General features: G+C 39.5%; 1 protein-coding gene across 8 annotated transcripts in view; it reads right to left on the bottom strand.

Moving 5' to 3' along the window:
• Window positions 1-16,217, bottom strand: part of MEIS2 (Meis homeobox 2) — a 175,136-nt gene that overhangs the window by 153,117 nt on the left and 5,802 nt on the right. For all 8 annotated transcript variants that reach the window (XM_055716904.1, XM_055716905.1, XM_055716903.1 and 5 more), the window contains 2 exons: window positions 15,413-15,562; window positions 5,191-5,305 (listed from right to left, as the gene is read on the bottom strand). In XM_055716904.1, the coding sequence (XP_055572879.1) occupies window positions 5,191-5,305; window positions 15,413-15,562 (265 nt within the window). The remainder of the gene's footprint in view (window positions 1-5,190; window positions 5,306-15,412; window positions 15,563-16,217) is intronic.

Raw genomic sequence — 16,217 nt, 5'->3', positions numbered from 1 at the left:
TAACTCCCATCACCATTAATGGGAATTACTCATACATATCAACACAAGGACGGGCCCCTCAAACTTGAAAGGAAAAGATGAATTAATAAGGGCTACTCTCTTCCTGTATCTTCCTCAGCTGAAAAAAGTCATTGTTCTTTAAGTTTTTCATACTTCATACAGTTCACCTTTATGAGAGCTGTGCCTTCTGAAATAATGCATCTCCAGTGAAGCATTATTTATTAGCAAGTTTGATTTTTCACAGTCTGGATGTTTGAGCCCTTCTATTAGGAATTTCCTCTCTTACAAAAGACAGCTCTCTTCCAATAAAACCATACCCTATAGCTTTATAGGTACAAATACAAAGGAATAAAAACGCATTCTGAATCCTTATGATGAATATGCATACTAGCCTCAGCAGGCTTACCTATAAATACAGAACTAAGGAAAAGAAGTTGTAGCATTATCTTTTGGATATTAAGCTTCCAAAGACATTGCATTAATGTGTTATTTTTTGTATTAACAGCAACATATCCCTCTCCTTTTTCTCACTATTGGAGTTTGGTTCAAAGCTTTATCTATTTTCAGTAGAGCTTTGACAACTAGGACAGGCCTTTGGGCATTATCAGCTAGTTTTGCAAACAAATTTGATTTGTATGCCATCATTATTACAAGATGGTATATAATGAATAAGAAATATACTATCTAATTTTTCCAGCATGCATCAATCCAGAGACGTAACCTGGAACAAACACATAATTTCAGCTGATATCTTAGTTGACTTTGCTCCAAACCAGATGATGAGTCTTTGCCACAGAAAGCTATCGAGGACAAATTTGTGGGACAAACATCAAGCTGTCACAAAAATGTTTCAAAACTACTTTAAGATATTGCCCTAGAGAGTAGCCTCAGATGTTATTTATAAAGGGGTAGATCTTCTTCATTCAGCACAAGCAGCTCCATCATAAAAAACCACCAAACCAAAAAAACCACACAGCGATGAACTACTCACATGGGTAAAGCAAAGTGGATGTAATGCCCATTTGTATTTTTCCTGCTGTGTAACCTAGAAGTTGCTTGTCTCTGGCTTCTCACTTACGGTCAAGTTTATCACCCCAGGCCTAATCCTAAGAAGATGCTGAACTTCCTGAAAGGTCCTGAAGAAACACAGCCTCCATCTGACTTGGCTGGATCAGGCCTGTTGAGCAACTGAACTAAGAATATGACAAATCAGGTATACAATCCTGGTATCATAAAATATGAAACCGAAACTATTCCCTGGTGCTTTCCTGTAGACCACATGTTTTTAAACCTTAAAAAGATTTATTTCCCACTTTTCATGCATAATCTGCCATATTCATTATTTGAAATATCCCATAAAGAGATTAAATAGGAATTAAAGTCTGGAAGCACCATATCCATCACTGTGGTACAAACTGATGCTGAATTCTAGATGTCATTTAGCCTTGTGTGTAAAGGCAGTGGCCGTTTTCACTTTGTTTCACAAAGAATAAGGAAAACATAATACAATACCCCAGAAGACTTTCAGAGGTGTTTTTTCCCCTCCAAATAAAAGGGTGGATGATAAAGCTACACACACCTTTTAATCTTCCACTTAGGGTTTTTACACATATATTCCCTGGCAAAAACTCCAGGGTCTTCTCTCCCCCCTCCCCTTCTTTCAGTCCCTTTCCTGCCATCTCCCTTGCTATAACTCAGCTAACCCAACAGAACCAGTCAGTTTTAAATTTCAGTTGGGACCCCGGTGACCTGTTAATGAATCTACAGAGAGGAGAAAAACTCACAGTGTTGAGTTATGCCTGGTGTTGCTAGCTGACTTGGAGTCAGAAATGCTTGAAGCGTTAACGTAATTGCAAGAATGTGAAAAATGAAGCGTTGGGCTCCTGAGCAAAGCGAAAGGTCAAAGCAAGCCCTACACAAAACAAGTCTCTGGAAGATGGCCTCATTAGACCATTAAATCAGCTTCTTCTTTTTCTCCTTTGTAAGATGTTTAGTGTGTTTTATTTTTATTATTGGATATATTTAACTCTTTCCAGGGCAGGGGGAAAGTTGATCAGACCACCTATATAATTACTAAATTCTGAAATAGTATTACATGGCATTGATCTGCATTTGTGGATCTGAACTGGGATAAAGTCAATAAATGCTTGGAAGATTACAGGTCACTAGTACTTTAGTTTGCTAGATGATCGATATGTTGCATAGCTTAGTTTTCTGTTGAACAAGTGAGGTGACATGTTAAGAACAACATAGACACTCACCACTAATAAAATTAGGATAATCTTTCAACATTTACTGCCTGAAGGCCCTTTCTTTAACTCTTTCAATGCCAGCATGTTTCTAATAATACTACAGATTGACTAACTTAACCCTTTGGCATCTGTCGTGCAGACTGTCCTCCATAAACAGAGAAAACACCTTTGTTTGGTTCTGACTTTAAGAATTATGGATGGATTCTACTGCGTAATAAATACATCTATCTCATGCAGAGAAAGTCTGCAAAAATAAGGTTATCACTCCCCCAATTCCTTTTCATCTGCCTCCCGCTCCCCCACCCTGCAAAAAAAAAAAAAAATTAAAAAAAAATCACAAGCTGCATATCATAGACTTAAGGCAAAAGCAGAGACCCCTTGAAACAGTGTTCCCAAGAGCCAGAAAAGTCAGACTGTAGTTTGAATCAATCTCTGCTGCCACCAGGCATCAGTGCAGAACACCATAAGTTGCTAAAGTCACCCAAGACTCTCTAATGAGCTCCCATTCCCAAGGAAACCTTTGGGGCAGGTGGAATAATTGAAGAAGCATTTGTGAAAGGTCTTGACAAAACTGCAGGGAAGCCAAGTTGACCCAAATAGGTAACTGGACCAGAATAGCTCAAGAGGGCATCTACCCATCTTGGCATTGCCTGGGACTGACTCACTGCCAGTTCACAAGTCATAAAGTAAACTCTGCCTCTCTCAAGGAAGGGTAAGGAAAATTCAATACAGGCCTCCCTCTCTTTAGTCTTTCCCAGGGTTGAGAGGGGGAGAGCAATCCAAAGCTGTCTCCAATGGGAATTTTGCCGGTGCTGTAGGATCATACATCTTTCAGCTGCCAGCAGCTGAGTGGAATGCTGATTTGCCACTGGACAACTGCTTCCCTTTGAAAGGCCCAGCTGAGCACAAAGGGAAGCACACTAGCGATGTTTCATCCTGCTCGACTGGGCAGCACTTGTGGCTGATTTGGTCCTTCAGCAGTCGTTCCCCTTCTGCAGAAATCAGCGTAACAGGTTTGTTTAAATCATATATATTACCAGAAACCTCAGTCTCCAACAGGAAGTCGGTATAGTTATCATCACCTACTTTTTCTTATACTTAGCAATATTTCTTGAGCAACCTGAGTCACATGACCAGGGATCGGAGACTAGTGAAATGGAAGATCCCTGGATGTCGATACAGGGGATTTCTTTATATCAAGCATGGCTTGGTGAAGAAACAATTTTAATTTCTAAGGGGCTGCTGGGACAGAGTGAAGATACAGGTGTGAGGAAATTTCTTACCTAGGGGTGGAATGAAAACACTGTGGCAGATGATTCAGAAGAATCATTTTTAAGTACACAAGTTATCATGTGCTATGCCAAGCATCTTAGCCACAATACACAATGTAAACATTTGATCATCAGTAAGTCCATGGCCAGCTAATAGACATAACACCAATTTGCTGCGTAGCAGTCAAGCTCTCCCTTTCGTTAGCTGCTGAAGCTGTAATAGTTCATGCTGGGCCTCCTACAGCTCCAATCCAACCACACAGGAAAAAAAACCCCGTGTGACTCATGTTGGAGTTGGATCACACCCTGTGCCATGGCTGCTTTCTATCAGCAATAAGATTACAAATGTATAAACAATTCATACAAATAGGAGACAAACCCAAACCACTCTACTAGAAACAAACTTTGCAAGTTCCTAGAATTGCAATGGGTACGACGCCAGATCGTGAGACAGACGAGGGGATCTAGCTCCGTGCCAAGCAGTGGGCCACGTGAGAGACATGATTTCCTGTCTCTGCTCCACCATCTAAGCGTGGCAAATATCATGGTGGCAAGCAGCCTGCAGCACAAGGCTAGTCACGGCAGCTGTAGCCCCAAAGGCTGCTCCCCTCTCCAGTGCTGGAATCCCGCATGGCTAGTTGGATGGCAGACCTGTCAGCTGGCTCTGTGTAACCCCCAGGCAGGGGAAACAGTGGCAAAATGCTGCAGACGCATGAGATGGAGGAAGCATAAGACGTGATAATGGTAAGGTCTCACTCACTAGCGGAGGCTTACCCAGTTTACAAAGAAAAATGAGAACGGAAGCCCACCTTAAACTTTCATCTTAAATTTATTCTGAGTCAAAATTCAAGAATGACAGTACCATCTTCACCCAATTCTTAGCACTGGAGGCTTGATTCTTATACCTTCTGGAGTCACTTATACTTCTAATGAGCAAGTGTAAAACACCATCATATCAGAATGACAGCCTTTGACACTCACTCAGCATGGATACAGATGACCACACACAAGGTGCAATGCAGTAGGAAGTAAAACAAAAAAAACCCTGAAATAATAACCAAACCTCCTGAACCCTTGAGAAGGCTTCACTGTGTAGATCCAGCAAAGGTTTTGCAGAGGTTTTGCAGTTCAGGTACGTCTATCTCTATTTACCATCCCAAATTTAGATTTTCAGAAGCAGAAACAAGTCCGTACAAGCAAACATTGCAAGAAACATTTTTCTGTTTTTTTTCTTCTACTTCATATAATTTAGAAGCTTCGTAACTCCAGAAAGGACTCTCTTCCCCAGCTATAACTACAGGTTAAATTCTCTGTCTATAATCCAGCTCAAACAACTGCATCACAGCTGGAGAGTATGCCTGTCATTATATTTACTTACACCACACAAAAATAAACTGTAGATAACCAAATTTGTAAAGGAATTGGCAGAACTAATCAATTGTTATTACAAAGCTTGTTTGAAGATTAGATATTTCACTTTGAAATAATAATAAAATGCAGCTAAGTAGGTTAGAAAAAGGAAATACCATCTCCCTAAGTTACAGCTGATTATACTGCAAGTCTGCCACTCCATGTTTACTCTAAGGCAGATGTACTGATATAATAAAAAAAGCTGGAGTTATTTTAGTCATGCCTACTTTGCGGAGGGAAAAAGTTTGACCTTTTACCTTGCTCGCTGCTGTTGTCTCCGCTCTGGGAAGCATGGCCCCCACTGGAGGGCCCCGGTGTGCCTGCCGAGTGCGTTGAAGTTGCATCATCGTGGTCTCTCCAAGATGAAGGATTCTGGTGTCAGAGTGCCAAGGAATTTTTTCCACAGTTCCCATTCCAATAGCAAATGAAGAACAGAAAGAAAACCGGGAGAAGAGGGGAGGAGGGGGGGGAAAAGTATACACATTAGCATTTTTGAAATGTGCCAAACATCGATACTGTTTGCACAGTGTAATAATTCATCAGCAAAGACAAGCAGAGGAGGTACAAAGATTTACTTGGTAAAATAAAGGACAGATTTTTTTTCCCCTTTTTAAACTTTCCAGAGAGTTGGCTGGATTTAATTGTTTGAATAGTACTGCAGAATAATACTTCAGGGGAGGAAAAAAAATAATTTAAGTTTCTCAGTGAGCTATACAGGGGGGGCGTAAGGACAGCATCAACCTGCACAGTTTATGTCACTAGGTGTTTGCATTAGGATCGTAATAGCTGATATGCAAACTATCTCCCGACATGTGTTTTTTTTCCCAGACTGACTAGAGGTGGCAGGGGAGAGGAAGAGGAGGGAAACTGTTTTGAGAAGTAGAAGAGAACACACATGGGAGAGGAGCATGTCCTCACACCCTACCCTTTCTCTCACCCATTTGAATGCTGGAAAAACTTGAAGCAAATGCAAAGTTGCAAGGGGAAAAGCAAGCTTTCTTTGAAAGACACTACATACCAGGAAAGATGGTTCCTCGCCCCCCACCACCACCTTGATATGACACATTTCAGAAGATTTTCTCGAGGTATTGCTCTAACAGTGCGCTTACAGGTTTTGTCAAGAATAACTACCAGGTGATTATATAAAATAACATGTATAGTGTTTTTTTCTATGTAATTCTTTCTACATTACTATGCATAAAACATGACAAAAGGGAACACGGAAGACAGACATATGAAGTTTGCAAAACTTGGCTAAATAAGACTTCAACTACTGTACTTTAGTCACACAATTCATGCACACTTTCTAATTTATTGAGTATCGGTTTTCCCGAAGCAAGAGGCTGCTATTTAAAACGATAAGTGAGGAAAACTTAATGCTACAGTTCAGTGCTACTTTGCTGAGTGTATTCTCCTCCTATCCTCCTCCCCTTTCCTGATCATTCCCAATACCCTGCTGTTGCTTAAAGGAAAACAGGAATTCTACTGTACAGGAAGAGCTTTATCAGCACCACATGAAGGCAGGCAAGAGATGGAATTTCCTCTGGCAGAAAAGGAGAGCAAGAACACATGAAACAGATCAGACCAGGGGCTGGACCTGCATTACTTGTCACCTGTATGTGACAACTTAAATCAAGCGCGTTATAATAATTCAACAACAAAACAAACAAAAAATGCCCTCTAAAAAAAAGAAAGTTATTCCTTCTTAGGTTTGACTGTGTTTTAAATCTGCATTGCAAAATAACACTGGACTATTAAAGCACGAGGAGATCCTGAAAGCAGCAAGTGACAAGTTTGGATAAATTATTTGAGTAGGACTGATTCTGACCTCATCTACCCCAATGTGTAGTAGGAATAAGTTCAACAAAATCAACTGATTTACCCATTGTAAAATTCAGTGTAAGTGTGATTGGAATCAGGTCCCAAAATATATATTGAAACATCTCAAAGTAATCTCCTAGCACTGATTAGTACCACATGCTCTATAGCAATACAAAATAGAACTGCCAAATAACGGCTTGCTACAATACCCAGCAACATAAATCTAATGGGCCCAACCCAGATCACAGCAGAGACAAAGGGAAGACCCCATGACTCCAACAGGCTCCCAGTAAAGCCCTAGGTGACCAAAGGGTAAGAAGAATCCAAATCCCCTTCACCTTACACAGACACACACATGTGTACTTATATACACAGTTCCATGTCAGGAAGATGGGAGTAAAATCAGAAGATGGGCCAGGAGCTGAAATTCGCCTAACCTGTCAGCGCAACAGACAGCGTGACAGCACTTATAGCATAAACCCACCACCCCTTCCAAAACCTAGAAAACTGATCTACTTTTCCTCACACAGAACTGCGACAGGAAAAAAACCTCAACAAACAGTAGTATTTTATATTCACTGAGGTTGTTGTATTAATTAAGTCTTAGAAATCACTATTAATACTGTAAACCCCCAAAATTTCATCAAAAAAAATATTTTACCATCATCTCACAGAGTCAGGTGGAAAGAAGCACACAAAGAAAGATATGAAGCCTTGAAAGTTCAAGCAGCCCAGATGTTATTTAAAAAAAAAAAAACACAGAAAAGTTGAAAATAAGGTTAGCAAAAAGTTCAGATGGAAATAAAATGCAAAAACGGAGCAAGATTCTTTACAGCCTGGATTAAAACATAGTTGTGCCTATGAGCTGCTCTTTTTATCTCTGAGTTAGGAAGCCACTCAAATAGCTTCAAGCTGAAGGCAAACAGCAGACAGGAGCTCTTCAGCCCTCTGCAGCCTCTTAGCGTCAGCTGTTTGCCGGATGGTAATCAGATAAAGAGCTAGAAGAAATACATGAAAAAGGAAAGAAACAATAGCATAGCATGAGTTTAGCCCTCCAACAACATCAGGCTGGAACCTTCTTTTAGAAGATGTAATAATTGCAACATGTTCACCTAGGCTAAACTTTTCAGGGAACACAGTGAGTTATGTTAATTTTATGCACTGCAGGCTCTCAAGCTGGCTGCTGTTGGATCTTCTTATCACACATAGGAAAATTACAATAATTAACTGGTAACACCTCAGCTATGTTTTAAGGCAAATGTCATCCAAAACCTATCATACAGTATTTCAAAAGCTAGACCGGCCTGTTTCAAAACCATAATGATTTGGAAAGGATCACTGAATAAGACATCCCACAGCTGAAAACATTTTCTGTCTCTATCAGGCTGAGTTGGTCTTGACCCCGGTTTGTAGATCCCGTTTTAAAAAAATAGACTGTATTGATTGGGAATTCAATGTATTTCTTGTGACACAGTTTTCTTGAGGAAGCAATTCGACAGAATTTTGTTGAAGGACAGAAATAGTAAGATGGGATATTTACAAGATGCGACAGTAGAATGTTGGAAGAATTTGAAAGGGAGGGAAACAGCTAGGCTTTAATATTATAAAAAATGACAAATAACTCTTAAGGGTGGAGTTTACAGCCTCATAAAAAGGCAGCATTCTTTTGCTTTGGACTAAGATCATTGTACGTGTCAGTGAACTTCTCTTTTTCTCCCCTAGTCTGTTTCCAACTTTGCATCCCTCAAGAAAAACTTCTTGGCCAAATGCCTAATCATAAGTAGTTACTTTATGTATGTCTTCACAAAAAAAACAGGACCAAATGACACACCTTAAGTGTACTTCACTGGAAACACTTTATCGGTGTAGTTTAGATACCTGAAGAGACCAGATACCTGGTCTAAAGCCTGCTAACATTAATTGTAATTTTTCTATTAATTTCAGTGATATTTTTGTTAGGCTGTCACTCTGTAAAAAAACAAAAAGAAACAAAACAAGCAGAAAACCAGATAGCTTTAGATAAAATACACAAACTGTTAGCATGGCTTCTCATATCTCCTTGCAAGTTTAGCAATACACTTTGCAGAAACACGTTGAAGAGTGTGGATGATGTCTGCCAAAAATGCAATTGCCTGGTGTGTGTACATGTGCATACTATAAAATTTTCACACACATATGACCTAAACTAATGCCAGATATCATAGAAGGTAAACAGCACACATGTATCCCCAGTAGTTTTAATAACTGGGAGTCAAATATGGTGCTGCTCTTGCTCTTACCTAATTGTGTTAAAGAGCAGTGTTACCAGGAGAAAAGCAGTGAATACTGAGTAGAGCACAATAGAAGGAGATGGAAAATAGATACAAGAAGCTAGGTCTCCAGGGGCAGTATTTTCTATTTGCTGGGCTACAGACTCGCAGCTGATAATGCAAGTTGTAATTAATATAAAAGCAGGAGACAATATGGGGAAAGCTTGTACTAGCAGGGCCACAGGAGATCACTCTGCTGCTATCCACTGTTTCTCATTTACACACACAGCCTTCCCTAGAAAACACAATTTTGCCAGTGTTTTTTCCCTTGAAAGTTAAAAAAAAATTGATTTAGCACCACCATTGAATTTTGCTAAATCTAGCAAAGAGCAACAGAAAGGACAAGAGTCTCCTGGTATACAAAGCAAATCTGATGCGTGACTCTTTTCTTGATGCTGCAAATCTGGTGGAAACTGTAAGAGTCTTTAACTGTTTTAACAAGGATTTCTTGAACAGAGATGTTGTAACAGATAAATTTGATATAGGATAACCTTCTGTTAAATTGCAGTTCTTACTTTGTATGCCTAGAATTTTCACTGGGCAGTCTGGCTAATTTTTTGTGAGTGTATATAGTCCCGCTAGGGCTGATTCTGATCTCACACTGCTTTTTATGGTGATATTAAAGACTCAATTAACCATAAGGAATTTGCTTCTTATTTATAACTGGGAAGTAAAATCAATCAGGCCAGCTGATACCCATGTGAGCAAGCTGAGCAGGATTTGGCTCACAGACATTAACTGAAGTTTTAAGTATAGAACTGTGACAGGATCAGGCCCTTACCTCTACCACATGGAAATGGACAAAATCATTGATCTTGCAGGATCAAATAAAACACAACTTACTTCCATAAAAGAAACTACAATGGCTATAGAGCTCATTCTCTGTGAAGATGATTGGACTCAAAGGTCTGGAGGTTGCTCTGGTAAATTAATTTTGCAAACACAAAACTAAACTGAACTACTGATACAGATGGCATTTCCCACCCCCCACCCCCTCCCAAACATAAGCCAAACCCTGCTCACCTTGTTCTTACAAGTAACACCTGTGAAAACAGTGGAACGACTGATGTGATTGATACCACAGAAATCTGTGTCTAGGTACCACCATATATAAAAAGATGCCAGACATAGAAACCTATGCACATACATGCACATGTGTTTCTGTGTGTGCATCTGTGTCTGTCTAAGTTTTGTACGTATAAGGTTCAGGATGGTATCTTAGAGACTGTTGTGGAGTGCAGTAATAATAAACTTACTGTGTAAAGAAACATTCAATGAGTAAATGAGCCATGAAAAACTCCAATTTGACATATGTGTGTTTTCTAAAAAAGACCTCTCCTGATATTGCTAAGGTTTATTTTCTTACAGATGCATATTTAGTACGATAACTTTTTTGTATCAGAATTACACAATTTAAACAAAACACAGGCATTGTGGCATTCCAGATATTTGAGTGAGTATGTATATATGTATGTACAACTTTAATTCTTGTCCCTTGATTTTGGATTTGAGGAAAGAATCAGTTGGGATTTTTGATGCTTCTAGAACGTGGCAACGTTCTGAAAAGCTGCGTGCTTTGTATTTTCCAATTAAGATTGAAATCAGACATGTTATCCACCTGTCAGCAAGGAACTAAAACCTGAAAAATCAAGGGGTTGTTGTTTTTTTTAATTGTCCTTCTATGTCATTCTGTGTGGCTACACTTCAGCTAGACTGATAGACAGCTCAAACTAAAGAGGGAACACCGGTGTCAAATAGGTAGCAAAATACATTATTGGTTCAGTTTGAGAGAGCCCAGTTTAAAATTCAAACACTCAGATTTGAGCTGTAGATTACCTTGGACAGCAGAGTACCTTACCCACCAAAAAGAGAAAATACACAATGTGCTCTACAGTCTCGAAAAGTTCCTGATGCTCCTTGCCCCTTCAGAAAACACAGGGCCTAAGTCGTCAGCCACATACCAAGAAATTTGGTAATTAAAGAGAAAAAGTTGCCTTATTATTGTTGCAGTTAGCTACTTATTTCCCCTTCTGACACACTACAAACAGGCAGGGCACCTCTGGGGTCTGATCCTGCATTTCTGGCATACTCAAAACTCCCACTGAAGTCTGTCAAAGTGTGGTGTACCTGGAGACCGCAGCATCAGGCCCCAATTACTTCCTCATTACTTGGTGAAATCTTACCTAAAGATTTAATTATATAACTGGAACAGATCTGTATTACCCTATTTTTATTTCTTTCTCATCTGCAAGATGACAAGAATTTTCACAGACCATTCTTCAAGCAGAAATATTAAAGAAATGTAAAATGTCTGGATGTCCAAAAGTACAGAATGAAAGTATCCTCTCACTGGAGAGCTGAAAGGTTTAATACTCAGACTAATATTTCTCTTCTACAGCTGAGGCATCGGATTTCTAATCTGTCAACAGTTCTTTTATAAAAAAGAGATGTATGTATCTTTCCATCCATTTTTAATTGTATTTTATAAATGATGATCTGTATATTATTACCTCTGAGCTGCAAATTGACTAGAACATATAAACAAGTATCAAAAAGACTGAGGCCTTGATCCTGCTCCCGTGACAGCCAGTGGAAGGACAGCCATAAATTTCTATGGGAGAATTACTAGGCTTCAAAGTAGGTTTGTGCTAAAGGAAAAATTGTGTGGCACCAGGTGAAGCCAGGTACGTAAGAAATGTAATTAAAGTGCAAAAATTTTATCATATGCTTGAAAAAGTTTAAAAATCTCCAAATTTTACAAGCAGTAGGTTTTCCAGATTTGAATAGCTTGAAGGGGGGAGGGAGAAGGATTTGTTGGCAATCTCCATAGATATTTTCGACTGAACACAGAATGCAGGATAGGGCCCACAATGTTCCACAATGTTTATATTGAACAATAATAAATTGTCTGTGCTGGGAAACTCAATTTGAACTGCAGCTGGAAAGGTTTCTTTCCTCCTTTCTTCGCCCCCCACCCCCAACTGATCTGGTTCAGCCAGGGCATAGCCGTAATTACCTTCTTTCCATCTACAGCTAATACCTTAGAGCAATAAAAAAATATGAGGGTGTTAAAAATTCAAACACTAATTATGGGCTGTTATATTTACTAAACACAGTAGAGTAATAACAAAAGTTTCAGCTTCTTGTGGCCAGCGCTGCACTATTTGATGTACCAAGTCCCTGGACCCTTTACACTTACTGTATTACATAACAGTTAATAGCACACTAAAATAAAATTCGATAAACACATTTATTACCAAACGCATAGAGCACAACCACTTACAGCTGTCTCCTTTTTCCAGCACAGGTATATCTCTGAAGAGTTCATTCCTTTGTTGATTTTGGTTTTGGTTTCCAGTTAAGGTATATAAATAGGAGAGCAGTAGATTTTGGAAAGGGAAGGATGCACTATCTGAGCACCCCATTTAAAGTCTTATGGTAAATTAGCCAAACCTACAATCCCTTCTGTTACTTTCCCTTATGCCTGTTTTTGGGTCTAGCAAAGGAATCAAGCTGCGAGCTGCCTTAGTTCCTAGTTCAGCACTGCCACTGTCACCGCTAACCACCCCTCGCACTCACATTAAACACACACAGTGTAGTTTTATACCACCTAATAAGAATAGAGGTGTATGGATTTTTGGGGTGTCAAACAGCTGTCACAAACTGTCACCTCCACAAGAGAAACCTTGGCACACAACAAATTATCCTGCACTTCTTTTTGGCTATCATTATTCATAGCCAATCAGTTGAAATGCTCCTAGTATTTCATGTGCAAATAAAACCATGAGGGGAAGACCCGTGGATCAGAATAGTGGGCCAATACATAAAACAGAGGAAACAACATGCTGTCTCTGTCCTTCTGAAGTGGCTCATCATCACCCCTGCACCAACTTTCACCAAATGAGATCTAGCCTGAGGCTATATATTAAATATGCATATCAAAGCAAATGAAAAAATAAACCTGGAGAGTCAAATTGGACAAATTTGCATGCTTGAACTGCTACGTTTTCAGGTAGATGCTACCAAATGATAGCTCATTTTTTTATAGTCTCGCATGTTTATATTAGCCATTTTTTAAAGCTTTTTCTTCTTTATGAATAGAAGAGGATTTCTTCCTGCTGGAACCTTGTACAGTGCAAATATAAACGTGTACACACAGAGTAATTCGACTAAGCTACAAAAAAGTGTTAAAGTTTTGTTGGGAAAACAAGCTAATATATAAAAAAAAATCCAATAAGGAGACACATTTCCCAAAACGCATGAATAAAATGTAACTATGTGATACAACTCTTCATTTCCCAGTTGGTGTTCTGGTTGCACAAATTATTGCTTCCTTTCAAAACAAATAGCAGGGGGCTAAAGTAAAAATGTTATAGCTCAAATCTCCAGGAAATAAAAGGCTTTAAATTATAATACCCAATGAAGTGGTAAACCCTAATGGGTGCAAGATAAATGGGTTGTCATATTTATTTGAGTTCATTTTTTGGGCCACAAAAGCAAGAGGAGATTCTTCTTATGGAAGATAATAGTTATCAAATTATCAAAATGCTAACCCCCTCTACCCCTGTCCTATCATTGTGTGTGAATTTAAATATTATAATGGAGCACTGCAAATTGGCTTGAGCATTCGCCATCTGCCAGAACCCTAAACAGGCTAGTTTATCTAATCTCTTCAATATAAACATAAGCATGCTCCATTTCTACACTTCCACTTGAAACACACTCTTGTAAAGAAACTGTGCTGAAGAAACATGTACTTTTTTTTTTTTTCTGTTGCTCTGAATTATGCACAATGACCCTCTATCTTTCAGGTTGACACTCATTTCAGTTTCTTTTCTAGTACTCTCCCAGAATAGTTATGCACGTGAATTTAGGGTTGTAAAATGCCATAAACCAAATATTTTTGAAATAATATCATGCCTCATGTAGTTTATTATCTACGTGCGAGATAGCTGATAAGCAGAGAAACTTTCAGGAACCTCTGCATGCATATTTTTTTTTCCTCTCAAAATAATAGATTTAAAATGTAACACATCGCAAAAACCTTGTCCTGCAATGTTTACCGAATACAAATGAGAAAATGAAAGCTAAGGCTTGGGTCCAAAAATATTTCCCGGGCTCTGTAACTAAGCAGTGCCAGAATGGGGGCATTTAGAAGAATTTATTATTATTTTATCTCCCAATTCAGCTTCAGTCCAGGTCTAATGTAATTATCAAATACACACACAAACAACATGTTTTCAAAGGAAACAAAAGCTCCTAGAAAGCTCATTCTCCCTGGGCTTAGAGCTACTCTTCTTAACACACTGGGAAATAAAGGCAGGCGCCTGTGCAGAAAGCATGGTTAACTTCACACCGGGTGTTAAATTAATATTTCAACCGCTAAAATATTAGACTGTATCATTTAGATTATGAGTTCAATTGAATCTAAAACTGTGTAAACCCCTTTTCCCCCCAGGGATGCGTTCCTATAAATAAACTAGAGTTCACACCCACTCTTTTTAACCAGAGCTATTCCTTCCCTTTTCTGTGGTACCAGCTGCAATCTTTCCCTTCACATCCCGAAGTCTCTCCGCATCTACATCTTTTGAAGGATCACAAGAGCCGCTCCAAAACCCGGAAAAACAAAGGCACTCTCCTTACCACGCACACCAACGTTCAGTCCTACACACATAACACTAATTTACCAACTCCTCAAGTGTTAAAATCAACCGCTAACCTACGGTTACTCAATCATCATTCTCTCCAGCTTTCTGTAATACATTGTTAATAATTGCTTCATCAAGGTTACTGTCTTTTATTATGAAGATGCTTCAGGCGTTTGGCAATAAGTCCATATTCTGACAATAAGTTGCTATAAAGCACAAGCATTGGAAACTCTAATGTGCTAACCCCTTTTTTTTAATGCAATGTAGTATTGCCAATAATTCTCATCACTTGTCATCTCCACGAGAGGGGAGGGGGGAGCAAATCAGCAAACTTTCTCCCTAACTTTCTTGTCTCTGTTTCCTTACACTGCTGCATTGATTACAGAGTTAGCAAAGGGGAAGAGAAAGCACCGATCCCCACACCAAAAACGACAGTGTGCTACCCCTCCAAGCCGCCCAGACCAGGAAACTTTACAAACCATTGCAAACTCGCTGCTTTACAGATGGAATCAGAAGGAATCTTTTGCATTTTTACAACTTTACAAAGCGAGAGGGAAGAAAGGAGGATCCTAGCTTGCAAGAGGTTAAAGTAGTAATAATACTACTAGTAGACAACAGCAGCAAAACAATGAAATCTGGGACAGGTCCTCTAAGCAGGTTAAAGTCTTAAGAAGTGCCATAAAGAAAGCAGAAGAACTTACATGATCGGCTAGATTTGTGGAAGATCCTGAGAGTTCTTCATGGTCTGATTTGGAGCTGCCATCCCTTTCATCAATAACGAGGTCTATTGGCATTTTTCCTTTCAAACAACTAATGTACCGATGGCAGAAGTTATCGCACAATTCATGAACCTGAAAACAGTAACAATGATAGTATCAATAATGGCAAAATATCGGATTGCAACTTTTTTTTTTGGTAGCAAGAACAACCCTCTGATCTTCTCCACAAGTAACTCTAATTAAGGGGCACAATAGTTGAAGGCAAGGAAACAATAGAGAAATTGTTGCAGCACATATTATTCTCTAGAGACTTGCCGCAGCAACAAGTTAGAGAGATAGATAGTGGGCTCAGTCTGGTGTGCAGAGGAAAATCCGATTTGATGATAACATCAGAACGCTGGGAGCTGGACCCAAGCGGTATCGCTGGAGCATACACAGCCCAGACAGGTACAACTAGTCACTCGGGACCGGATCAGTTTAAACCAGGGCTAAAAAAAGGTCTAAGTGGCCGGGAGTGGTAAAACGAAGCTACTCGCTGAGGCTGTGGGAAGAGCCGCTCTCGTCCCAGGGCACAGCCCCCTCCCCACGCCACGCAGGGGCCCCCTGCCTCTCTCAGACATCTAGTGCTTGCTTGGGGTTAATGTGCCTGCCAGAGCTGAGGACAGGCAGGAGTGCTTTCATTTCTCTTTTTGTTCAACATGTTATTTCCGAGCCAGGGAAAGAGCTTCTACTGAGGGAAGGGGTAAGAAGGATGAAAGGGGTTTAATAATATTAAATATTGAAATTA

Source organism: Falco cherrug, chromosome 7 (genome assembly GCF_023634085.1).
Source record: "Falco cherrug isolate bFalChe1 chromosome 7, bFalChe1.pri, whole genome shotgun sequence".
Taxonomy (NCBI): domain Eukaryota; kingdom Metazoa; phylum Chordata; class Aves; order Falconiformes; family Falconidae; genus Falco; species Falco cherrug.
Note: the sequence above shows the minus strand (reverse complement) of the source record. Positions and strands in the feature narration are given on the sequence as shown.